At 49.0% G+C, this 21085-nt stretch overlaps 1 protein-coding gene across 5 annotated transcripts in view; it reads left to right on the top strand.

The window, feature by feature from the left end:
• Positions 1-5671: 5671 nt before the first annotated feature.
• NLRC5 (NLR family CARD domain containing 5) overlaps positions 5672-21085 on the top strand; it is a 99414-nt gene continuing 84000 nt past the window's right edge. For 3 of the 5 annotated variants that reach the window (XR_010592521.1, XM_065566952.1, XM_065566955.1), the window contains exons 1-4: positions 8783-8972; positions 12931-13107; positions 13700-13994; positions 16737-16802. Coding sequence is in view for 4 of the 5 variants with exons in the window: in XM_065566952.1 (XP_065423024.1) it covers positions 13102-13107; positions 13700-13994; positions 16737-16802 (367 nt within the window). In the remaining variant the exon portion in view is untranslated. Of the gene's footprint in view, positions 5811-8782; positions 8973-12930; positions 13108-13699; positions 13995-16736; positions 16803-21085 lie in introns of those variants that run through there. The other 2 variants (XM_065566953.1, XM_065566954.1) reach the window with 2 other exon arrangements.

Here is a 21085-nt window from a genome sequence, read left to right as displayed (position 1 = left end):
CTAGCCACCAGTCATATCAAAGGGGTAGTGTGGTGATACTGACAAACCTTAGAGATGCGATCACCAGACTTGGTGAACTTCCCGGAGAGTAACTTCAGAAGCAGTAATGCCAGAATGCCTAGGCATGGTATTAGTATCAGTAAGTTGGATATGACTTTGAAGTGTAATATGGCAGTCTCAATGACTGATGTTTATATAGAGGCATCAGGGCTGCCCAGAGGATTCAGGGGGCCTGGGGCCCCCCGCCGCCGAAGACCCGGCACTTTGGCAGCGGGTCCCCGGGCGGAAGAACCTCCCACCGCAGGTCTTCAAGGCACTTCAGCAGCAGGTCCCGGAGTGGAAAGACCCCCCACTGCGGAACTGCCGCCGAAGACCCGGAGTGGAAGCAGCTCCGGGGCCCCCGAAGCGAGTGAAGGACCCCGCTCCAGGGGCCCCAAAAAACTCTCGTGGGGGCCCCTGCGAGGCCCGGGGCAAATTGCCTCACTTGGGCCCTGAGAGGCATCACATCCTGGGACATGAGATGATGGGATAGGCCCTTGCTACATTGTTTGCAACTGGTATAGTGCGTTCAGTTATAGCCATCTCAATAACAGAGGGGTGGTGATGCCATTGGTGCAAGTTTACGAGCAGCAAAAAGAGGAGACTAGAAAGAGCACGAGGAAAGAGCAAAAGATACAAATGGATGGACCCCCCAGTACCGTACATTCTTTTGTATGATGTTTTGGTGCTGTTCAATCTCTCTCTCTTTTTTTTTTTTTTTTTTTTGTACCAATTATCTCTTCTTTCCAGCCATTGTGTTTCTATAAAGCTTTCAATATGAGGGGAAAAACTCAAATGCAAAACAGGAGGAACAAATACTAAATGCAATTCCAAGAATCACAGGGTTATTACAATAATAAAAATAGGAGCTCGGAACTCTCTCCCATTGCATGAAAGCATATTAAAATCAGGGTTTCTCCAAGAAGTTTGAGACGATTTCTCCCCTCACCCCCCAATAGGGGTCATGAAATGAGAGGATCTATTTCTGCTTCTGGTGATAGGCTTTCATATTTATGTGGCAAACCCATGTGGAGAGGCCATGTGGTCTAGTGGTAGCACAAGAGACTGCGTGCTGGCTGGCCTGGGTTCTGCACCCCGTTCAGCTATGGGCTTGTTTGAGCGTGAGCAAGTCACTTCATAGCTCTGTGCCTCAGTTTCCCCATTTGTTGAATGGGGGATTCCTTGAACTCACTGGAGGGGGTTTGAAGCTTCACTAACTGCTGCTGAGCTGGTCCAGGGAAAGGTGCTATTGAGAGAGCTCAGAAAGTTCAGAGCCGCCAGGTGGTTTTAGTCAGACAATTGCTGGGACTCCTCATTAGTCACCGCGCTGGGGGATTGAGTGAGCTTCTTCCCGGGCAGCCACGTGGACAGGAAATCACCCTCTCTGAGGCCTTGCTCATGCTGGGGAAATCCCGCTAGTTCTCACTGGTGTGTTTGTGCATTTTAAATAGCTCCCGGAGCACAGACCCAAAGTCCCTCCTCTTTTGCAGCCAGCAACCCACACTGTGGCCATGAAATAAAGCCCCTTCCCCCACCCCGCCCGCTGCTGTGGCAGGGATCCCAGGACTCACCTTCGCTTTATCTCTCACTTTGACACAAAACCCACCAGGCAGTGCCAGGGACTTCCCAGCGTGGTCAGGGCAACGTTCACTGCCCCAGCCTAAACAGCAGTGGGCAGGTTTCCACCTCCAATTATCTCCCCCTCCCTGTGGCTGGCCAACCCCAGTCTGCACGCATACCGAGCTCTGCCACTTCCTGCTGCTTGTGCCTAGCTCACCCCGCAGACGGGCGAGGCGGGAGGGGCATGCTGGTTTTGGCTGCACTACCTCAATCAACTGGGCTTTGCCTACATAAACCACATTCATATTGCTTGCACTGCAGTGTGGACAAAACCTTAGGTGGAGCAGGGTGTAGTTCCCAGCTGGAGACCTACCTGCACTAGCTCAGATCCACAGGTGCCCTAAAAATAGAGGGTGGAAGTGGGAGGGGTGAGCCCCCCAGCAGGATCCCATCCCAGACACTAGGTGCCAATAGTTCCGCCTGCTGCTCATACTGCCACCCTACGCCCCCCTCGCTAGTGCCAGCAGAGGGGTGCAGGTCTGTGTGTCCTGGAGCTGGGGATCCTACTTCAAGCAGAGCTGGACCCTTTGTTACCAGATTTGCCCGTTACTTTGGGGTACGCTCATTTATTAGGATTATTCTTCCGGGGGGGGGGGGAGGCTGGGGTTCTGTGATTCTATCAATGTACTGCTTGTGTCACTGGTGTTTTCAGATGGAGCTCCACTTCTCCCTTCTGCAAGTTCCCTCCCCGTGGAGCTATCCTGCAGGACCTCAGTTCCCCAGGGCTGCATTCCTCCAGCCCCAGAATCAGACGAACACACACACACACACACACACACACACACACACACACACACACACACACACACACACACACTCTCACTCACTCACTCTGTGTGTCTCAGAGGACCAGTTTAATCAGCACTTCCAAGCTGCCACCCTCATATGTCCCAGGTTGAGCACGTCCCTGTCCCCACTGTCACGTTACAATTGTTCTGGTAGTAAATTGAAATTTAGGAGCGGTGTCCCTCATTGAAGCCATTGGAACCTGAGCCTGGTTTTGGGGGCTGTCCTGAATAGGAAAGGAATTAAGCCTGCACTCAGATGGCTTTCTGAATTGGGGCCATAATCTCTGGCTCTTTCAAGGCGTGTTTCTAGAAATGGGGCCCCGATCCCTGCCTGGGGCCCTTCAGGGCTACTGCAATACAAATAATAATGTCAGATTACCTTCGCCTCTCTGTAGTGTATTCGATATGGGCCCTATCCTGACTGGTGCTGAATAGCCACAGTGTACCCAGGAGTCCGGGAGCTGCAGCTACTCAGCCCCCTTGAGGCTGATGCAAATTTTGGATCCAGGCATCAGAACACTTACTTGAGCGTGGGAAGGGAAACAACAGTGGTTCAAGGGACAACACAAGATTTATTTATAGGTAAACTGATGGCTCAAGGGAGTATACCAAAGTTGTTTTGTTCAGCCTAGACAGTAGGAACTGCTCATTCCTGGCTATGGGCGGTGTTCCTTCCAGGAAGCTCACAATGCAATGAGGCAGCTTCAGTATTTTGGATACCAATAAAGGATTTATTACTAGAACTCAGGGCCGGCATCACGCCGGGATGCGAATTGTCTTGCCCCTCTGCCCCAACTCCACCCCGGCTCTGCCCCGGCCCTGCCCCGACTCCGCTCCTCCGGATCCCTCCCCAAATCTCCACCCTGGCCCCGCCCCAGCCCCACCCCCTCACTGCCCCATTGGATCCCTCCCCAAATCCCTGTCCTGGCCCCGCCTCTTCCCCAAGCACACCGCATTCCTCCTCCTCCCCCCTCCCTCCCAGGCTTGTGCTGATCAGCTGTATGGCGGCGCAAGCGCTGGAGGGAGGGGGGAGAAGCAGGACGCGGCTTTTTTTTTTTTTTCCCCCTTCGCCGGCAGTCCTGGACATTGCGGGGCCCTCTTAGGCGTGGGGCCCCATTCCGGGGAATCGGCCGAATCGGCTTAAAGCCGGCCCTGCTAGAACGGGTCTGATAACTGCTGAGCTGGGTGTGTGCAGGTGTGGGCTCCTTAACATCTGGAGCAGAGATCCCCCATCATGCAGTGCTTCCCTGCTTTTCTGGTCCCAGAGTTCAATGTGGTTCTTGCCTTGGACTCTCTGTTCTCCTTTCTGTAGGCGTTTTGTAAGTCCTTCTTCTGATCGGTTTTGGTTCAAGCAGAGGCTGGGGGGGTGTCCTTCGTGAGTCAGACAGGATGGATACTGCGGCCTGGTTCCCCAAGAACGCAGAGCTGACAGGTAACACCTTAGAAACCTACTTTGCAGAGCAGGGTCCCCAGCTTGCACCAAATGACAGCTGGTGTTTCTAAATGTTCCTGCAGATCACGCCCTCTTTCCCGCTTACGATGTCTTCTGAACGCCCGGCTGAGCGCTGCCTGCCACCAATATACTCCAGGGGGGTCCCAGGAGCCGTGCCCGCGGCCAGCCAAGCCAGGTTTCGGATTCGCTTTAAATGGGTAAACAAATAAGAGGGGTGTGCGCACGCGAGAGGGAGAGATGTGCTTTCACCTGGGTATAGAGTGTTTCACAAACCCTGAGGGGGGAAGCCCCTTGCTGTCAGGCCAGCCTGGCTTCACCCTGTGCTGTCCAGCACATGGGATGAGTTTCAGTGCCCCCAGACCAAAGAACCACCTGATAAGCCAGGGGTGGCCAACCTGTGGCTCCGGAGCCACATGCTGCTCTTCAGAAGTTAATATGCGGCTCCTTGTATAGACACCGACTCCGGGGCTGGACCTACAGGCGCCAACTTTCTGGGGGTGCTCACTGCTCAAGCCCTGCCCCCACTCCACCCCCTCCCGCCCTGTCATGTCCTCACTCTGCCCCAGCCTCCTGCACACCACGAAACAGCTGATTGGGAGGTGGGGGAGGGAGAGGGAGGTGCAGAGCTGCTGCCGATGGGTGGGAGGCGCTGGGAGCGGGGTGGGGGGCTGCTGACGTATTACTGGGGCTCTTTGGCAATGTCCATTGGTAAATTCTGGCTCCTTCTCAGGCTCAGGTTGGCCACCCCTGTGACAAGCCCTTGGAGAGCGGAGTTGCCCGGCTCCCTGCACTGTTGGCTTCTCTGCTGCTGATCACTGGGCTTTGTTTGGCCTTGTACCTGGGGATCTCCCAGGCCTTTCCAACCCTACTGAATTAAACCGGCCAGCCCCTGGAGGCAGGGAGGACGTATCCGCCAGGGGACACAGTGGGATGGAAGGACTGGGTCAGAGTAGCTGTGGACGAGGCCGGATTTGTGCCTCCCTCTCCTGTGTCAGCCCGGTGCTGTCCGCACTGCAGGGACACTGGCTTCTGCAAAAAGAGCGGCTTGACCATTTCCCCCTGGAATATTTGTTTGAAAAATGGCTTTTTTGACTAACTGGAATTTTTTGCAGGGAAAAGAAATCATTTTTTCTAAAATATTTGGGGCTAGGCCCCCCCGTACGGTCCCATCCCGGGTACGAGGTGCCCGTGGCCCGGGGATAGCCCCCTCCCGGTGCTCACCCTACCCCCGCTCCGGTCCATCTTTGGCTTACTAGCGCCAGCAGGTCTGTGTGTCCTGGAGCTGGGGGTCCTGCTCCAAGCGGAGCTGGACCCTGAGCGAAACCGGCTCCGAAGAGCAGCGTCTTCAAACCTACTCCGCAAACCAAAAACCAACCCCACGACTTCCCGCCCACTGCCACCTGCAAAACCCCTCGTTCAGGCAGCTTTTGGAGAACCGGCCGGGCCGGGGTTTGCTTTCCACGGGTCCCGGACCAAATGTCTCTCGTAGTTGGGCCCCTACGAGTTTGGCACAGGTCTACGCCGCTTTGCCTGGGAGGCTGCAGGAAGGTTTTCCAACCCCTTTGAGCTCTTGGCATTTACACCTAGGGAGGGAGTATTAGAATTCGGATTAAAGGTCTGGGGCGGGCAGATCTGTGATTTGAACCGCGTGTGGCCTCTGTCCGGTGCGCGCCCCGCTCCGGCCGCTGATGTTCAGCCCCCGGTGCTCCCCCGGCCCGCCCGGGAGGATGCTGCCCGGTGCCCCGGGACAGCGCGGTGCCCGCATCACATGGTTTCTCGGAAGCGGCTCCCGTTGTCTCACGCCTGGATTTATTTTCACTTTCGAAGGGGGCGGCGGCTCCGGGCGGTGCAGCGCTGGGGTGGCCGGGCCCGGAGCACGGGGGGCAGCGGCGCCATGAGCACGGAGCGGGGTGAGTGTCTCCCCCCAGCCGGTCCCGGGTCTGGTGCAGACCTGGTCGCTTGGGGGCCCGGAGCCGCCTTTGCTGACACCCAGCCCACCCTGCTGGGGGCTGGGACCAGGTGTCCCGATTTGATAGGGACAGTCCCGATTTGAGGGTCTTTTTCTTATATAGGCTCCTATTACCCCCCACCCCATCCTGATTTTTCACATTTGCTGCCTGGTCCCCTTCCTGGGACCCCTTCTCCGCAGTCCTGCAGCACAGGCAATGCAACCAAAGGGGCACCACACCCCCCTGCCCAGCCCTGGGGGATGGAGCTGAGGCTAACCAGTGGGTGCAGTACCCGCCCCCAGTTCTCCGCCCCGGCCCTGTCTCTGGGGGGCGGTTGACAGCCTGAGCCCCCTGGGACAGGGGGTGCCTTCGAGGTGCCCCGCTCGCCAGCCTGCCGCTCCCTTCTCCACATCAGCACGTGGAGGTGGGCTGGCACAGGGAGGCGGGGTGGGCTCCCCGCTGGTGGGGCATAAAATCTGCCCGCAGACTGATGCTGAAGGGCGATTCCTTGCAGGGAGGGGCTCCCCTCTCCAGAATGCAGCCCTGAGTTCAGAGCCTGGTTTTTGGGGTTTCTGCGGTTGGATGTTCCTAGGGTAGGACAATGGGCGGGGGCCATTGTCACGGGATGCTTAGTCCATTCAGAGCCTTTCCTTGAAACTGCTAGGTTAAAACAGTGCCAGGTTAATTTCTGTTTCCTGAAAGTTTTTGTGGCTAAATTGGTCAGCGTTGCAGCTAGCAAAATACTCCTCAGTGTCCCTATTATTTTTTCCAGCGTCTCTTTCAAGCTCCCTCTCCCTAGAGCTTACTGTATTTTAAATGTAAACATTTACCCTGACTGGTTAAAATTGAATGGTTGAAATAGTGAGAGGACAGTTGATTTGAAATGACTGTTACTTATCAATCTGGATAAGTTTTTACATCAAGCCCGGATGTCTTTCTAAAAGATTCAGCCACAAGTTACTGGGCTGACTTGCATCTGAAGAAGTGAGGTTCTTATGCACGAAAGCTTATGCTCCCAGTACTTCTGTTAGTCTCAAAGGTGCCACAGGACCCTCTGTTGCTTTTTACAGATTCAGACTAACACGGCTACCCCTCTGATACTGGGCTGATTATTGTTCACTTGCATAGTAGAAAAGAATAAGTCCTTCCACTGGACGAGTAATTAGGTGAAATTCTGTGCCCTGTGTTCTGCAGGAGACCACACTAAATGATCAAAATAGCCCTTTCTTGCCTTAACATCTGTGCATGTACTTAATAAATTGGAACCTGGTTAGCTTGCAAATCTGACTTTTTTCATCTCTTTTGGCTCCATTTGCTCTATAAAAGGAGCATTTGCCAATTTATCGATAATTCCGAGAGATTGGGGGTTTAGTGTTCCTGTCCCAGGATCATCGAACCGGCTCCCTCTAGATAGTCCGAAAGGTAGACAGTTTCCCCTTCAGATTTGTATTTATTTCTTTTATTGTCAATATAGAAGTATAAAGACGACTGTCCCACACGCTGTGCAGCAAACGGAGGTAACACCAATAGCAGCTCCATAGCCTTTTTTTCTGCACAGAATCTGCCAGTCAACAAATGTCAAAAAAAGACCCCAAAACTCAGCTACCACCAACATTCAAACCCTGTGTCTGTCAGGTCTGCCCAGATAGGTGGGGTGTGCTTGAAAGGTCAGAAAACAAGGGCTATTTCAGGTGGTGTGAGGGGGTGGGGAGAATTTCTTCTAAAGTAGAGGGGCTCTCACAGAGACTCCTTTGCTTGCAATTCCCTCGGGTAAGAACAAGTGAGCGCCAGCTGTGTTCACACTACCCCGGGGCAGAGTCTACATCGACCATCTTAGGGAATCCTCTCACTGTTTTCCCCTCCATGCCATCTAATCCTGCTCTGAGAAAATCCGGACAACACGGGTAAAAACGCCAGCACTAGAGCTCCCAGTTTTTGCTAGCCCTGGAGAAGAGTGAGAGATTTGCTTCCCAGATTCCCATAGACAGGACACAGGGGGGAAGCATTTCTTCCTGAAACACGAGGACCAGCAGCTCTTGTCCTTTTATCCCAGCTAATGAGCTTGTAGTTGTAGCTACTGAACCTAATTATGTTATTTGGTTTCCACCATGTGCTAGTGTGGCCAAGTAGATAAAGCACCAGTGTGGGGACCAGGAGACCTGGTTCTGTTCCCAGTACTGCCACTGGCCTGCTGGGTGACCTTAGGCAAGTCACTTCCCTGCTCCGTGTCTCAGTTTCCCCATCTGTAAAATACGGATAATGATCCTGGCCTTTGAGATCTACTGGGGAAAAGTCCTAGGTATTATTAATACATATTGGGCTGGATCTTCATTCAGTATCAGTCAGCATAGCGTCATTGGATTTAATCAGCACCAGAGGATCTGGCCCGCCATACCTGTGCTCCGATGAAAGAATAGTAATATCTGATCTCCTTTTAGACCCTTACCAAGCTGTTTGTCTGCAGTCATTCTGTGGCTACCTATTACAGAATAACCTCAGGACCCTCCTATTGACGCAGGCAAGCCTCTTTGGATTCCTGGAACATTTCACAAATCGCCCGAGTCTCGAAGGAGCTCGCCTAATCTCGTGCCGTATCCAAAGCGAGAACCCTGAGCTTTTAAACTTTCCCTTTAAATTCCTTTAGGCTGTGTCCGTGCTTGGGAATTCTAGGGGGAAATTCCCATCAGTGCTTTTAGAGCCATGTGGACGTTGAGGCTCCCACCAGCATAACCTTCAATATGGCTGAGCTGGGGTTAGTGCCAGTGGAGGCTGCCTTGGCTGGCTGGCTGATTTCCTGGGGGTGAAGTCTTTAGGGAGGGATGTCATTTTTATCTAGTCTCCCATCTATATGTTTGGAATGAATTCCTAATGTTTTTAACACAGGAAAGGGCCGTTGCAAGGGGGAATTCCTTATCGGTTTTACTTTCAGTTTTAATTAGGCCTTGTACCTTACCAGAGCCCGTAAGGGGAGTGTGGGGGTGTACGTCTGAGGTAGTTTCAAGTAGTTACTGAGACGTGCAGAGATCAGAGCTAAAGAGAAGGACACAATTTCGGCACTCTCTTATTTCAGAGTCCTCGTCTCTGTCCATTTCTGTGGTGGTTTGTGTCTCTTTCTCTCCCTTGGTAAGTACATGTTCTCCGGTGTCTGTGCAGCGTTTAGGCTCATGGTGGTCAGCTTCACGTTTTGGTTTTATGTTTCATGCTGGGGGTGGCAAGCAGCGTGCATGCTGGCTTTTTCCACTGATGTTTTGATCAGTTTGCTGCTCAAGCGTTACAAAGGCTGTGATAGAACCCAAAATGTATCCATTTGGCTGTAAAAGCCCCTCTGCCTAGTTCAGAGTCAGGACGTAGATCTTTGGACCACACTACCCGTTGGGTTGGGTTGCGTTGTGCATTTATTTTGAGGATTAAAATATCTTGTGTACCTTAAGCTGTAGTCACACGTTGTTCCCTTATTCGTGTACAATTTTTCTCCTATTTACAAGAGTTGACATTCTGGACTGATGGCCTTCCATTAGTACCTGTACTATGTTCCGTGGTATTATGGTCCAATCCTGCAAGCTCTTACTTGCATGAGTAGTCCTTATTTATGTGAGTAGTCCCTGTATATCAAAGGTGAGGAAAGGTCAGTCACTTATATTGTAAAATTAATTTAATAGCTCAGCGGTAGAAAACTTAAATAATTGTGTCCCGAAGATTGATAAGTAGAGCCGGCCAAAACTTAAAATTTCCGTTCCACAGGAATTCATTCCAAATTGGAGCTTAAATAAAAATATCAACGTTTCCTCAAAAATGAAATAAAAAAAAATCATCTGGGTCAATCAAAAAACATTTTCCTTGTTGTTAGCATTAAAATATTTTGTTCTGATTTCTGTTCAGATATTTTATTCTGATGTCTTTTAAAATTGTATGTACATCATGATTTAAAACATAAAATAAATTCCATAATGAAAAGTAATTTTGAAATGAAACATCAAAACATTCCATTCTGATAAGGTCAAAACATTTTTGATGCTTTGTTTCAAAGTTTTGTTGTTGTTGAAATTGACACATTCCTGTGGAAAGTTTCTATTTAGACAAAAAGACATTGGCTGATGGGAAAAAATTCCATTGGAAAATTTTTGAGACGCTCTATTGCTAAGGACTATTGGAGAGGCATTAGTAGGCATGTTTTTATTTGCTCTTTGGCCAGCATGGTTTCATGACACATTTGATGATTACCTGTTCTGTTCATTCCCTCTGGGGCACTTGGCATTGTTCCATTGTTGGAAGACAGGATAAAGGGCTAGATGGACGTTTGGTCTGACCCAGTGTGGCTGTTCCTATGTTCTTATTTCAACCAAGAACAAAAGTTCATTTCCAAGTTAAACATCCTGAAAACTGGATTTAGAATGGGAATGCTGATAGACTCTTAACTACAGCACTTATATGAATGCTGGCATAATAAGTGTGCATAGAAGATAAGGACTTTTTATTAAGCGTTTGCCTACTAATGGATCCAGAGCAGTTAAGAAAGTTGCTAGAGTTTGGGAAGAATGATAGAAAGAGTTCGGTACAGTTGGGAGACAAATTAACCAATTAAGCTGGTGCATCGAGATGAATTGTGATGGCAAACCCCACTTGGCCTGGTGACAAGACCTTCAGAGATCAGTCAATTTATCTTGAGATTCAAAGTCTTTACAAATAAATGAATGTTATCGATCAGTCCTGTTCCCATCAGTGTACCGGAAAGGGTGGTGGTGGTTGGTTTTGTTCTAAGAGACATTGTGGAGAGGGTGGCAACAAAGGCGACCCATGCTTGCCGATGGGGAGGGGGGCGGAGTGAGGGCAGCCGGCTTCAGCTGTGTTACTGAGCATGCTCAGTCCATGTGAGCTTGCTCAGTACAAGCCAAGCAGCAAATCAGGGGTGGGGTGGGGTAGGCGGGCGCATCCCCTCTGGGGGGGCAATCTGCACTGGGGAAGATTTGTGCCTCTCCAGCTTTAGCTCGACAACAGATTTCCTCTGCTATTTTTTTCTGGATTCCTGAGGATGAGGCTGCTTCCCTTCTCTCTATATTTTGGTGTTGTGGGGTACGCCTTTAATTATAGAGAGAGGGGAAGGGGGAGTGGTCCTTTCCGTGCGGAAGAAATTGGCCTGCAGTGGTAAGCAAGGCTCAGCCACCCAGCTCGCCCCGTAGGGGCAGCAAGGGTCTCTCTCAGGCTGCCTGGCCACCAGCCTTCTTTCATTTTTGAGTTTCTGGTTTGGGTTGTTCCCCCAGCTCCCTGTCAAACCCCGGCCTTCGTCCGCGGCTCGCATGGGAACTGGAGGGCAAAAGGGGACACATTGCTGGGTCTTCGGCTACTTGGCTGGGATCTAATGCAAACTCAGGAACGAGGGTGTAAAATGGCCGGATTGGAAGGTGGTTTCTGCAGAACAGCGCCCCCTCTCTGTCAGATTATTGTTACTGCAGTTGTTTTTCTGTTACAAAAGCACTTCTGATAGTGGGGGAAGAGGCCGTGGGAAATGGCTACACATGCTTGATACTGGCTAGAAGGAGAAGACTATTTGAGATCAAAGAAGGAAAAAACAACTCCGAGAAATGGATCCTGTCACCTGACTGTGTCTCACACTATGGGTAGCTCATGGCAACCTAAAATTGACAGATGAGACTTTGCTGTTTTGGTTCATTTCTACACACAAACACGCACACACACATGCTCAGTCAAATACATCCACGCTGTGACTCCCTTGATTTCAGGGTCAGTTTGGCTTGTTTTGTTTTGTGTGCGAGGGAGTTAAGGTCTGTGTATTTTCACTTTCGTTTGACTCTAAACTACTTCAGCAACTCTCATCTCGAGTTTAACACTCCTGACACTTGTACACCTCTAAACTCTGTATCCGTGAGTTAATACTAACGCTTTGCCCTGCATTTCCACCTGTTGAGGTCAGAATCTGATTGTGCCAAAAAATGCTCATCCTCTGTGAAATAGAAGCAATGTTGTTAGGCTGATCCCAAAGCCCCCTGAAGTTGATGGGTGTCTTTCCATTGATTTCAATGAGCTTTGGGTCAGGCGCTTAGTCTATCCCATGATGTGCAAACTCACTCACTTCTTCTCCCATCATCTTTATGCTCCCAGAATTGCACAGAACCAATTCTGCAATGGAATGATCCCCGACTTGCACAAAATGCCCTCTCAAGCTGTTGCTGTGACTCATTTATCCAATCTCAGCTCCTTAATTGGCAAGTGAAATGACCGATGGTGAACGATGTGAGATGAATAGCCTAGGAGACCAATCCAAAGTATAGGTGGTATAGTATAGTATCTGGGGAAGTCTCAGATACTACAGAGATGGGGGCCAATATTAAACCCTAAAATAGATTAAATAATCTTAGTGAAAGGTATCAGATTAGCAGTACAAGTTTCCCCACTCTCAGCCACCATCAGTATGTTTCAGCCCTGGGCCTGGAAGGACGCTCCCGCTCCCAATAGGGGATAGAAGGTAATTCAGTCTCCACGGCCTCTTCCTTTCTTAGCCTCCCTGCCAAAATAACCCACACGAATGCTATTTAGAGTCAGTTGTGTCGTGGGCTGGTGGCTTTACTAGGGCTTTGCAGTTCTGCAGCACCGCCCCTCCAAGGTTCTGAAAGCACCGTCCAGGCATGAACTAGGCCTCAGAGCACCTCGGCTGCTATTATCTCCATGTGGAAACTGAGGTACCAAAAGGCGAAGCGTCTTGCGGAAGTTCACACAGCGACAGAGCTGAAAATAGAATCCCGTTCTGCCCTCTTCTAATCTCTAGCTAATACTGCCTCACACACACTGGTATGAAACCCGATGTGTAAGGAGCTTGACTGAGTCTACCAACTCATTTCTCACAGCCCAGTCATCACATGGCAAAACACTTTGGTCACCACTCACGTGGGTAGGATTTGAACTGTTCACCTGGCAATGAAAGGCTCTGTAGCCCATTACCAGTCCTCTGCTGCTCTCCTAGCCAGAGCTCCTAAATCTGAAATGCTTGTAATTGCATATGGCATTTTGTATTTATTCATGCGTATTTATATCCTGCTCTGTTAACAGTCCACTTCTTTCCCCGTAGGAGGCTGCACAGGACAGAGCATCCACTTACATGCACAAAACATGCATCCGAGAACCGATGTCTATTGAAAGTGTGACATCTACGGGGGTCGGTAATTTCACAGGAAATGGAGGAGAATCCACAGTTACATTTGAAAATGTAAAAGTCTAGAAAGAAAGTGACCGTCTCAGGATGCAGGTAAGAGATCTTCAGTTGGGTAGGGCAGAAGAGATTGTGAGAGTAGAACATGGACATGGTTTTGTGTCACCAAATGGGCCAAGAACATGTCACAATTCCCACTGAAGTCCATGGCGCATGACTAAAAGTGGCTGCATCAGTCCCCTAAAGAGGAAAATATAACCCCACTCTTGGCGCCCAAAGCCTCCCAGCTGCTCTGTTGTTATGACACTTTGTGAACTATGGCCCAACTTGCCATATCAGTGAAGTTATTGATGATGAAGTTGTACATGACCCTGCTTCTGTTATTTATTTCTAGCGCAGTAGCCCCCGAGTCCCCGAAAACAAGGATTGGCCTGCATTGGGCTAGGCATTGTACAAACATACACTCCAAAAACAGTCCCTGCCCCAAAGAGCTCCTAGACTAGGATTCTGACAGTAATACAACAGACAAATGGTGGGGAGATGGACGGACAAGGGAACAGTAGAGATGGGGTTTTGTATAAGCAGCCTAACCAAACACCAGGCAGGAGTGATTTGTAAGTGTTAGGGCAAAGGCAGGTTTCCATTGTTCCCAACTTCACTACTAACCTATCTGGTTTCTTCCCTCCAGCCCCAGATGGAGGATATGGATCTCCAGAGGGCCATAGCAAACGCTCAGCCACAGCTGGTGGAGTCCCTGAGTCATGCCCCTGAGTGGCTGCTTATGAAAGCCAAATGTTTCCTCCCTCACATGGACCTGAGTCACGTGGCTGGGGTCACTGACCGCAAAGAAAAGGTCTTGTTGCTCCTTGACACGCTTGAGAATGCAGGACCGATCATTTGGAAGCGGTTTATCCAGTGCGTCTGCATGGAATGCAACCTCCCCATGGACCTGGAGATACTGCTCATGAGTGCCTCAGGAGAAGGTAAAGGAGAAAGCTCAACTGCGCTAGAAACCTTGATCCCTAGCATCACCACTCTCAGGTCTAGCTGTGGTAGAGCTGATGGGCTAACTGTGTCCCTGGTGCAGCCCAGTGGCTTCGACAGAGCAATGGCAGGAGTGAATTTTGCATTATGGGAGTGGATGTTTTAGGATGGATGATACAGTAAATGGATGAGCGCTCTCAATTCCTGTTGACCTAACTGGGAGTTGAGGGTGTGCAATACCTTCCAGGCTCAGGGCCTGTCTCTGGATGAGCAGAACATCCAGTTCCCAAATTCGAAATGTCCTCAGAGGCAAAATCTCTTTGGAAGGACTCAGGGCATTGACTAGTGCAAACTGGGACTGTGGTATGACAATGTATTCTGCCCCATAAGGATCCCGATCCTTTGGTGAGAGAACAAAGAGTGATAATGATACAGTACATACATCTGTCATTTTATTTTACATGCGTAAGTATATTAATATTGTTGTTTAAATCATTATAATTGAATGTCCCACCTGCTGGAACAATTTATCCCACAATCTTTATAGCCCTCCAAAAGTTGTGAGGTGGTTTTCTCCCTTTGAAAACATCAAAAGAAATTTCTTCCCAGTCTGATCTGTACAGCAGAATATGGGAGATGCTCCACGTGAGCTGTTGTCATTGACAATGAATAACACCGCACAGAGCGTTATAGATACCAAACTCTTACTTAATAGTTCCTGACACATTTGGTGAAATCTTGAGCCCCATTGACTTCAGTAGATCTAGGATTTCACCGAGGGTATCTTCTCTATTTAGCTGTTGGATATCCTCAGCCCCCGGTTTCTTGCTTAGCAGGAGGTTATGCAAATAACTGACGGCTCATCTAAGCAGACAGATCATGCAAGCAGTCTTGTTATTGCACATTAACCCTGTTTGCCTCCATGACTAGCCAAGTGCACCAGAAGCAACCCACCTAGAAAAGGAAAGGGGAACAAAGTTAAACCTAGCTACAGGCTAAAACTAAGAATTGACTTGTACTTTCTTCCAGTGTTCAAGCTAAAACAAGTTTTAGCCTCAGAGTTCAGTGTTGTTGTTTTTTTAAAGTTTCTTAGATTGTAAAATCTCTAGATCAGGAGTTGTGGCTTCATGTGTTTATTTCACATAAGATGTCCAGATGTCCTGATTTTATAAGGACAGTCCCGATATTCAGGAGTTTGTCTTATATAGTCACCTGTTACCTGCCATCCCCTGTCCCGATTTTTCACACTTGCTCTCTGGTCACCCTAATTTCACAGTGCCTCATACAATTATCTTGATGGGCGCCTCTCAGTGCTACTGTAATACAAATATTAAGTAATCATTTAAAATGGTCATTGTTCATGGCTTTTGGTACCAGGCAAGTACAATGCAGAGACCTTCTACATGCATCTCTCTGCTCCCTGCTTTCAGCTGGGCCCTGGAAACGGAAATACCAAAATACTGTACTGATCTCATTGTACTTGCAGAAATAGCAAATGTTGGCAACGACAGCAAAAAGAGTCTGTTCTTGGGAGTCTAATGTTTTTTAAACCAAAGATTCTCTGATAAATGCTGAACTTTATCCAGACCAAAGCTCCAAACCTTTGGAGGTTCACTCATCACTAGTGATACAGTGATCACCGTTTACCCTGAACTGGGTCTGTGATTCTGCAGAAGTTTCCCCAGCTCCTCTCCTCGCCACAGAACTTTGTTCCAAAGTCTTTTTCATTTCAAAAGAATAATGTTCTGGTTGTTCTGGTTGTGAAGAGAAACTTCCAGATGGAAGCCACGTACAAACCAGTGTAGTGATGTCTGTCTGAATCTGTAGCCAGGCAGCCTAAAGCAACAGCCGTGAAATAAAACACCTGTTTTATTTCTTTGGGGTGTTTACTCCAGGGCCGCCCGGGGGGAGTGGGGGGAGAAGTGGGGCAATTTGCCCCAGGCTCCTGGCCTCGGAGGGGCCCCCATGAGAATATAGTATTCTATAGTATTGCAACTTTTTTTTATGGAAGGGCCCCCCAAAATTGCTTTGCCCCAGGCCCCCTGAATCCTCTGGGCGGCCCTGGTTTACTCTGACACCTAATAAGGTCTATATTGTTAACTATTTAGCTGCTGATAGCTTAGCACTTGTGCTTATCTCACAAGCCAAAAACATTTCCCACACATTCCTGGATAACAAAAACCTGAACTATTCTCCACCAGCTGCTGAACCCTCTACCCTTGCCTTGACAACGATGATGCATGAATGTATCATCAATACAAAAATCCATGGCAAACTGAAACTTTAGCATCAGCCTGGACTCTCCAGGCTACTGCACTGGAGTGGGGCTGAAACCAGGTGATTCATGAGTAACCAGGTTGCCTAATGAATGAGCGTATGAGTCAAATTTAGGCTGAGGCAGGTCTAGCACTGCAAATATTGTGAGACAGAGCAAACTGCATTGTGTAAAAGTTGAAGCTTCACACCTCTCTGGGAACTAAAGATGAACTGATGAGAGTCAGGGCACATCTGAGGTAGGCCACAGTGCCCCATGCCTGTTTGCAACTCAGCAGATTATCAGACACTAGTCAGACATTGTACCGGGGTTTCCTTTGCAGCATTGTGTGTGTGTGTTTGCATGTTGCATACCTTTGGTTTTGTCAGGACGGTAATGCCACAGACAGGTGAGCCTAACTCATTTGGAGCACGTTAGAGGGAGGCCCTGGCAATATCCTAATTTTATTTTAAATTAATAATTGTAGGTAATTTAAACCAGAAACAAGAAGCCTTTGCAGAAGAAAGTACTCAGTCTCCTTCTCAACCTACAGGTAAGCCTGGTGTCTATGGCATGAATGCAAGGGGATAACATTCTAGGAGCTTCCCAGCTCTCTGTGAGGTAGCTGTCTTGGGGGTAGGGTTGCCAATTTTGGTAGGATGTATTCCTGGAGGTTTCATCACATGACATAATCTTTAATTCCTGGAGACTCCAGGACAACCCTGGAGGGTTGGCAACCCTACTTGGGGGCGGAGCCAAAGATCAGGACATTGCACCATAGAGTAGGCCACAAACTGAGCCCAGACTGAAACGCCCCATGAGGAAACCCGCTTGTACTGTGTTCTCTCATTCTCTACACGTCTCAGCTATTTGCCAAGGTTTTGATTTCCCTCTGCGTGTTTCAGAAAAGGCCAATAAGCCCTGTATTCGCCAACGGTCTACTGATTTGTTCTGCCAGTCTAGAGAAGCTCCTAGCCCCAGGACATTATAACATGAGCCCCTCTGGCTAATTCACTGCATCTGAATGACTGGCCTCACTGCGGGTTAGTTTGAGGAAACCCATTTGGTTTTATGTTGACTTAGTGATGCTTTATGCTTGGCTGCCTGGTTTCCTGGCTATGGATTGTGGCCCAAAGGTCAGTCCGAGGCCTTTAATCCAACATATCAGGAAAGGCTCAGACTGCTCCACACACCCCAGTTACACATGACCCCACAATGCGGTTCGTGGAAGTCGTTTAATGGCCATCAGTGTGCCAAGCTTTGTGTATTATTGGATGGGTGTTACACTGCTGAAGAAACTCAGTAGGTGCCTCTCATTCGAACGGTGTCTGGTTTCTAAAATCAAACCACCGGCACATCTCCCCACCCACCCTCGTGAAGAGAATTACAGCAGGTGGAGAAAGGCTGTGGTAAGTATTGCTGCAGCACTGTCACTTCCTGAGCTGGGAGGCAATTGTTCCACAAGCCAGCATCAATAGAAGAAGTCTGCTGGATGTGGGTTAGCTTTCATCTAGAAAGCTCTAACCTTATTGCTGCATCTGTCCCAAAGGTGTACACAAGTAGAAATAAAAATGCTGAAACGAACCCTTTGTATTCTGTGCTCTGCAACTTGAAGAAATCTGCAGACAGACCTTGTAGAGCTGAATTTTTGAAACCTAGGGTGCTAGTGAGTGTCTGAGAACAGTGCAAGCTGATCGCTGTGCAGGGCTCTGTGCTTGGCCAGGGACAGGCAGGCTAAAAGTCAGTGGCCAAGTGTGATTTTCATGTGTGATTTTGCCTGGTAGAGAAAGAATTGATCAGAAGTCCGCCGTGCTCTCCATTTTGCCTAGGAAGTTCCCATTAGTGTTGTTAAGTGCTGAGGAGAGTTGTTAGGGCTGCTAACTTGTTACGGCTACTCAGTGCTGCTGTTCTCGGAGCTCCGATGCCAGCTGCACTAGCAGTTAATGCCGCTTACCCCTTCAGGAGACCTCAGTGTTATTTGGAAAGAAAGACCACAGGCGCGGTTTGGTGACGAAGGCACTTGGCCAGGTTTATTGTCGACAAAGCACAATCCTAGTGCCCTGACTCAATGGTTCGTACACTTCGTACACTCACACACATATGCCCACGACAATGGTACTAGGCAAATCAGCACACCAGGATGCTGTCCCCTAGGCTGGACAGCGATGCCCCCCCCCCCATAGGACTTCTCCTTTTATACATGGATACAAACAAGTTACATATTACACTCCAGATGTTAGTTACCACCCTTGTACCTGCTAGTTAGAACATCCTCATCCGTTATCCTGTCATCCCCTCCTTATCTTACGAGGGGTCGATATGTTCTTGTACCATCCCTTAAGAATGTGTTTACACAGTTACTTGAGAGATCGATATGTTTTTGTACAGTCCTGTCCAGTCAGGAATGTGCTTACTTGGTTCGCTGACACCTGGCGCATTGCTGTTCTGCCAAAGCCAGGCCTACTCCGGTTCAGAGCCTTTGGTTCAGACGGTGACTTATGCTTATGGCTCCAGCCAGGCGTACGTGGGTCTGTGAATTTAGAGACTAGCTAAGGTGTGGTCTGCACTTACAAGTTAGGTTGACACAGCTTCACTGGACATGTGTGTGAAAAAACCCACACCATTGAGTAGCACAGTTTTGCCGATCTGTTCCCCAGTGTAGATGCAGCTACATTGGGGAAGCGGTGTTCCTACACTGATGGGAAAAACCCTTCCGTCAACATAGGCTGCATCTACACCCTGGACTACACTACATTACCCAGCTATGTGGGTAGAGTTGCTGTAGTGTAGACATATCCTAAGGACTGGAAAATTAGGTCAACCCAGCTATGTAGCTCAAGGGTGTGAACAATTCCCACGGAAGAAGTTTTCTGTCAACTTAGCTACCACCTCTTAGAGAGGTGGGTTTACTACAGCGACGGAAGAGCTCCTGCAACTGTGCCGTTGCAGTGTTTCTAGTGTAGACATAGCCTGAGATTCAAATTCATAGGCACACGTCGCTCCTGCAGGGTGCAGGGAGAATGTGGCTCTGAGTCACCATTGCCAGTGGCCCTGATATTCTGTAATTTGTGTATGTGCAACACCCCCCGACATTTTGCACTTGAGGGTTTACGCACGCAGCTAGATAGCCATGCAATGCTTGTATCCCCAGAACTGTGCATGCATGCGGAGTTGGCACTTGCATAAAGTCGGCCCGCATTTGTTTGTGTACAAACACGACTGCAAATCAGGACCGATATGCCTAAATTACAGTGTGGTTATGGAAATGTTAAGGATACTGTGGGCTGTTTTCTGTGGTACAGTGTGCAGCTGTAGACTGTGGTGTAGTGTGCAGTTTTTGGATCTATTATCTCAGTCCTGAATCTGCAAGAATCGCTCTCTTTTACGTATTCAAAACCACATCCTACCCAACCCACCTCTCACTACTTCCTTATATAATGTACAGTTGAGAGGATTTTTACCAGACTGCAATCCCTATATCTCTGCATCCACTTCTTTCTCTTCTCTGTATACCCACAAAACCTCAGTATGGCAAAGTCCTGGCCCTTTACAATTTCATCTGCCCAGCTCAGATCTGTTTAGATTGTAAGCTCTTGGGGGCAGGGACTGCCTCTTACTATATATGTGTGCACCACCTTGCACCATGGGGGGGGGCCTGATCCCAATTCGGGCTCCTATAATAAGAACATAAGAATAGCCATACCGGGTCAGACTAAAGGTCCAGCTAGCCCAGTATCCTGTCTACCGACAGTGGCCAATGCCAGGTGCCCCAGAGGGAGTGAACCTAACAGGCAATGATCAAGTGATCTCTCTCCTGCCATCCATCACCACCCTCTGACAAACAGAGTCTAGGGACACCATTCCTTACCCATCCTGGCTAATAGCCATTAATGGACTTAACCACCATGAATTTATCTAGTTCTCTTTTAAACGCCAATAGCAATGAATGATATCCTTTATCGGTAATGTTAGGAGCTAGGTGAAACCTTGTTATGGAGTGAGTTAAAACCTCATTGAGATCGATAGGTGTGAACACACCTTTCAATTAACATAACTGTAAGGATAAACCCCAACCTAAACCAGCAGGAGTATGTGAACCCACCCAGGAGCTTTTGCTGAGTATTGTTTTGAGTAGGCGTGTGCGGGAATGGAAGGGAGGGAAGGCAGAACACAGAGAAACTGAAAACAGACAGAAACTGTAAGAGAGAGACAGACAGCTGGAAGGAGCAGCGGAAGAAATCTGAGGAAAGGGTTTTGGGTCAGGGTGCAGATTGAGAGAGAGCTGTAACCATATTCCATTGTAACAGGCCAGATTCCATTAACTCCGCTACCCAGCTCTGTCAGGGGCTGGGGAATTGCGCACACACATCACAAGAGGCTAGGCGACATCCCCGGGTCGGGGGGGGGAGACTCATTCTGCCTGATTTCAAACACCCATGAATGTCATCGGTTGGGAAGTTTGGCTCAGTCTTCAATAGGTTTCTGTCTTGCTTAGGAAAGAGGGTTTAAAAAAAAAGAGGCGGAGGGAGGAAAATCCAGATGCAAAATTGAATCCGGCCCCTGCTGTGCCTGGCCGTTCTATGGTGATGGATACTTGACAACGCTACTGTAACTAGACAGCTCATAAGGGGGACTTCTCTCTCCCTGATCCAGAGCAAGGCTGCCTTGTTAAAGGTGGATGGCCTTTGTGGGGAGGCTGGAATGTGCACTTAGATTGCACACAAAAAATTGCCACCTCTGATGAGCCCAAAGAAAGAGCTTAGGAGGCTTTCAAGACCTCCCTCTGCATGAAGCTCCCCCATTCCCAATTCCAAGCCACAACGTCCTTGGAACTCT

Source organism: Chrysemys picta, chromosome 14 (genome assembly GCF_011386835.1).
Source record: "Chrysemys picta bellii isolate R12L10 chromosome 14, ASM1138683v2, whole genome shotgun sequence".
Lineage (NCBI taxonomy): Eukaryota > Metazoa > Chordata > Testudines > Emydidae > Chrysemys > Chrysemys picta.
The sequence above is the reverse complement of the archived record's forward strand: the minus strand, read 5'-3'. Positions and strand labels throughout refer to the sequence as shown.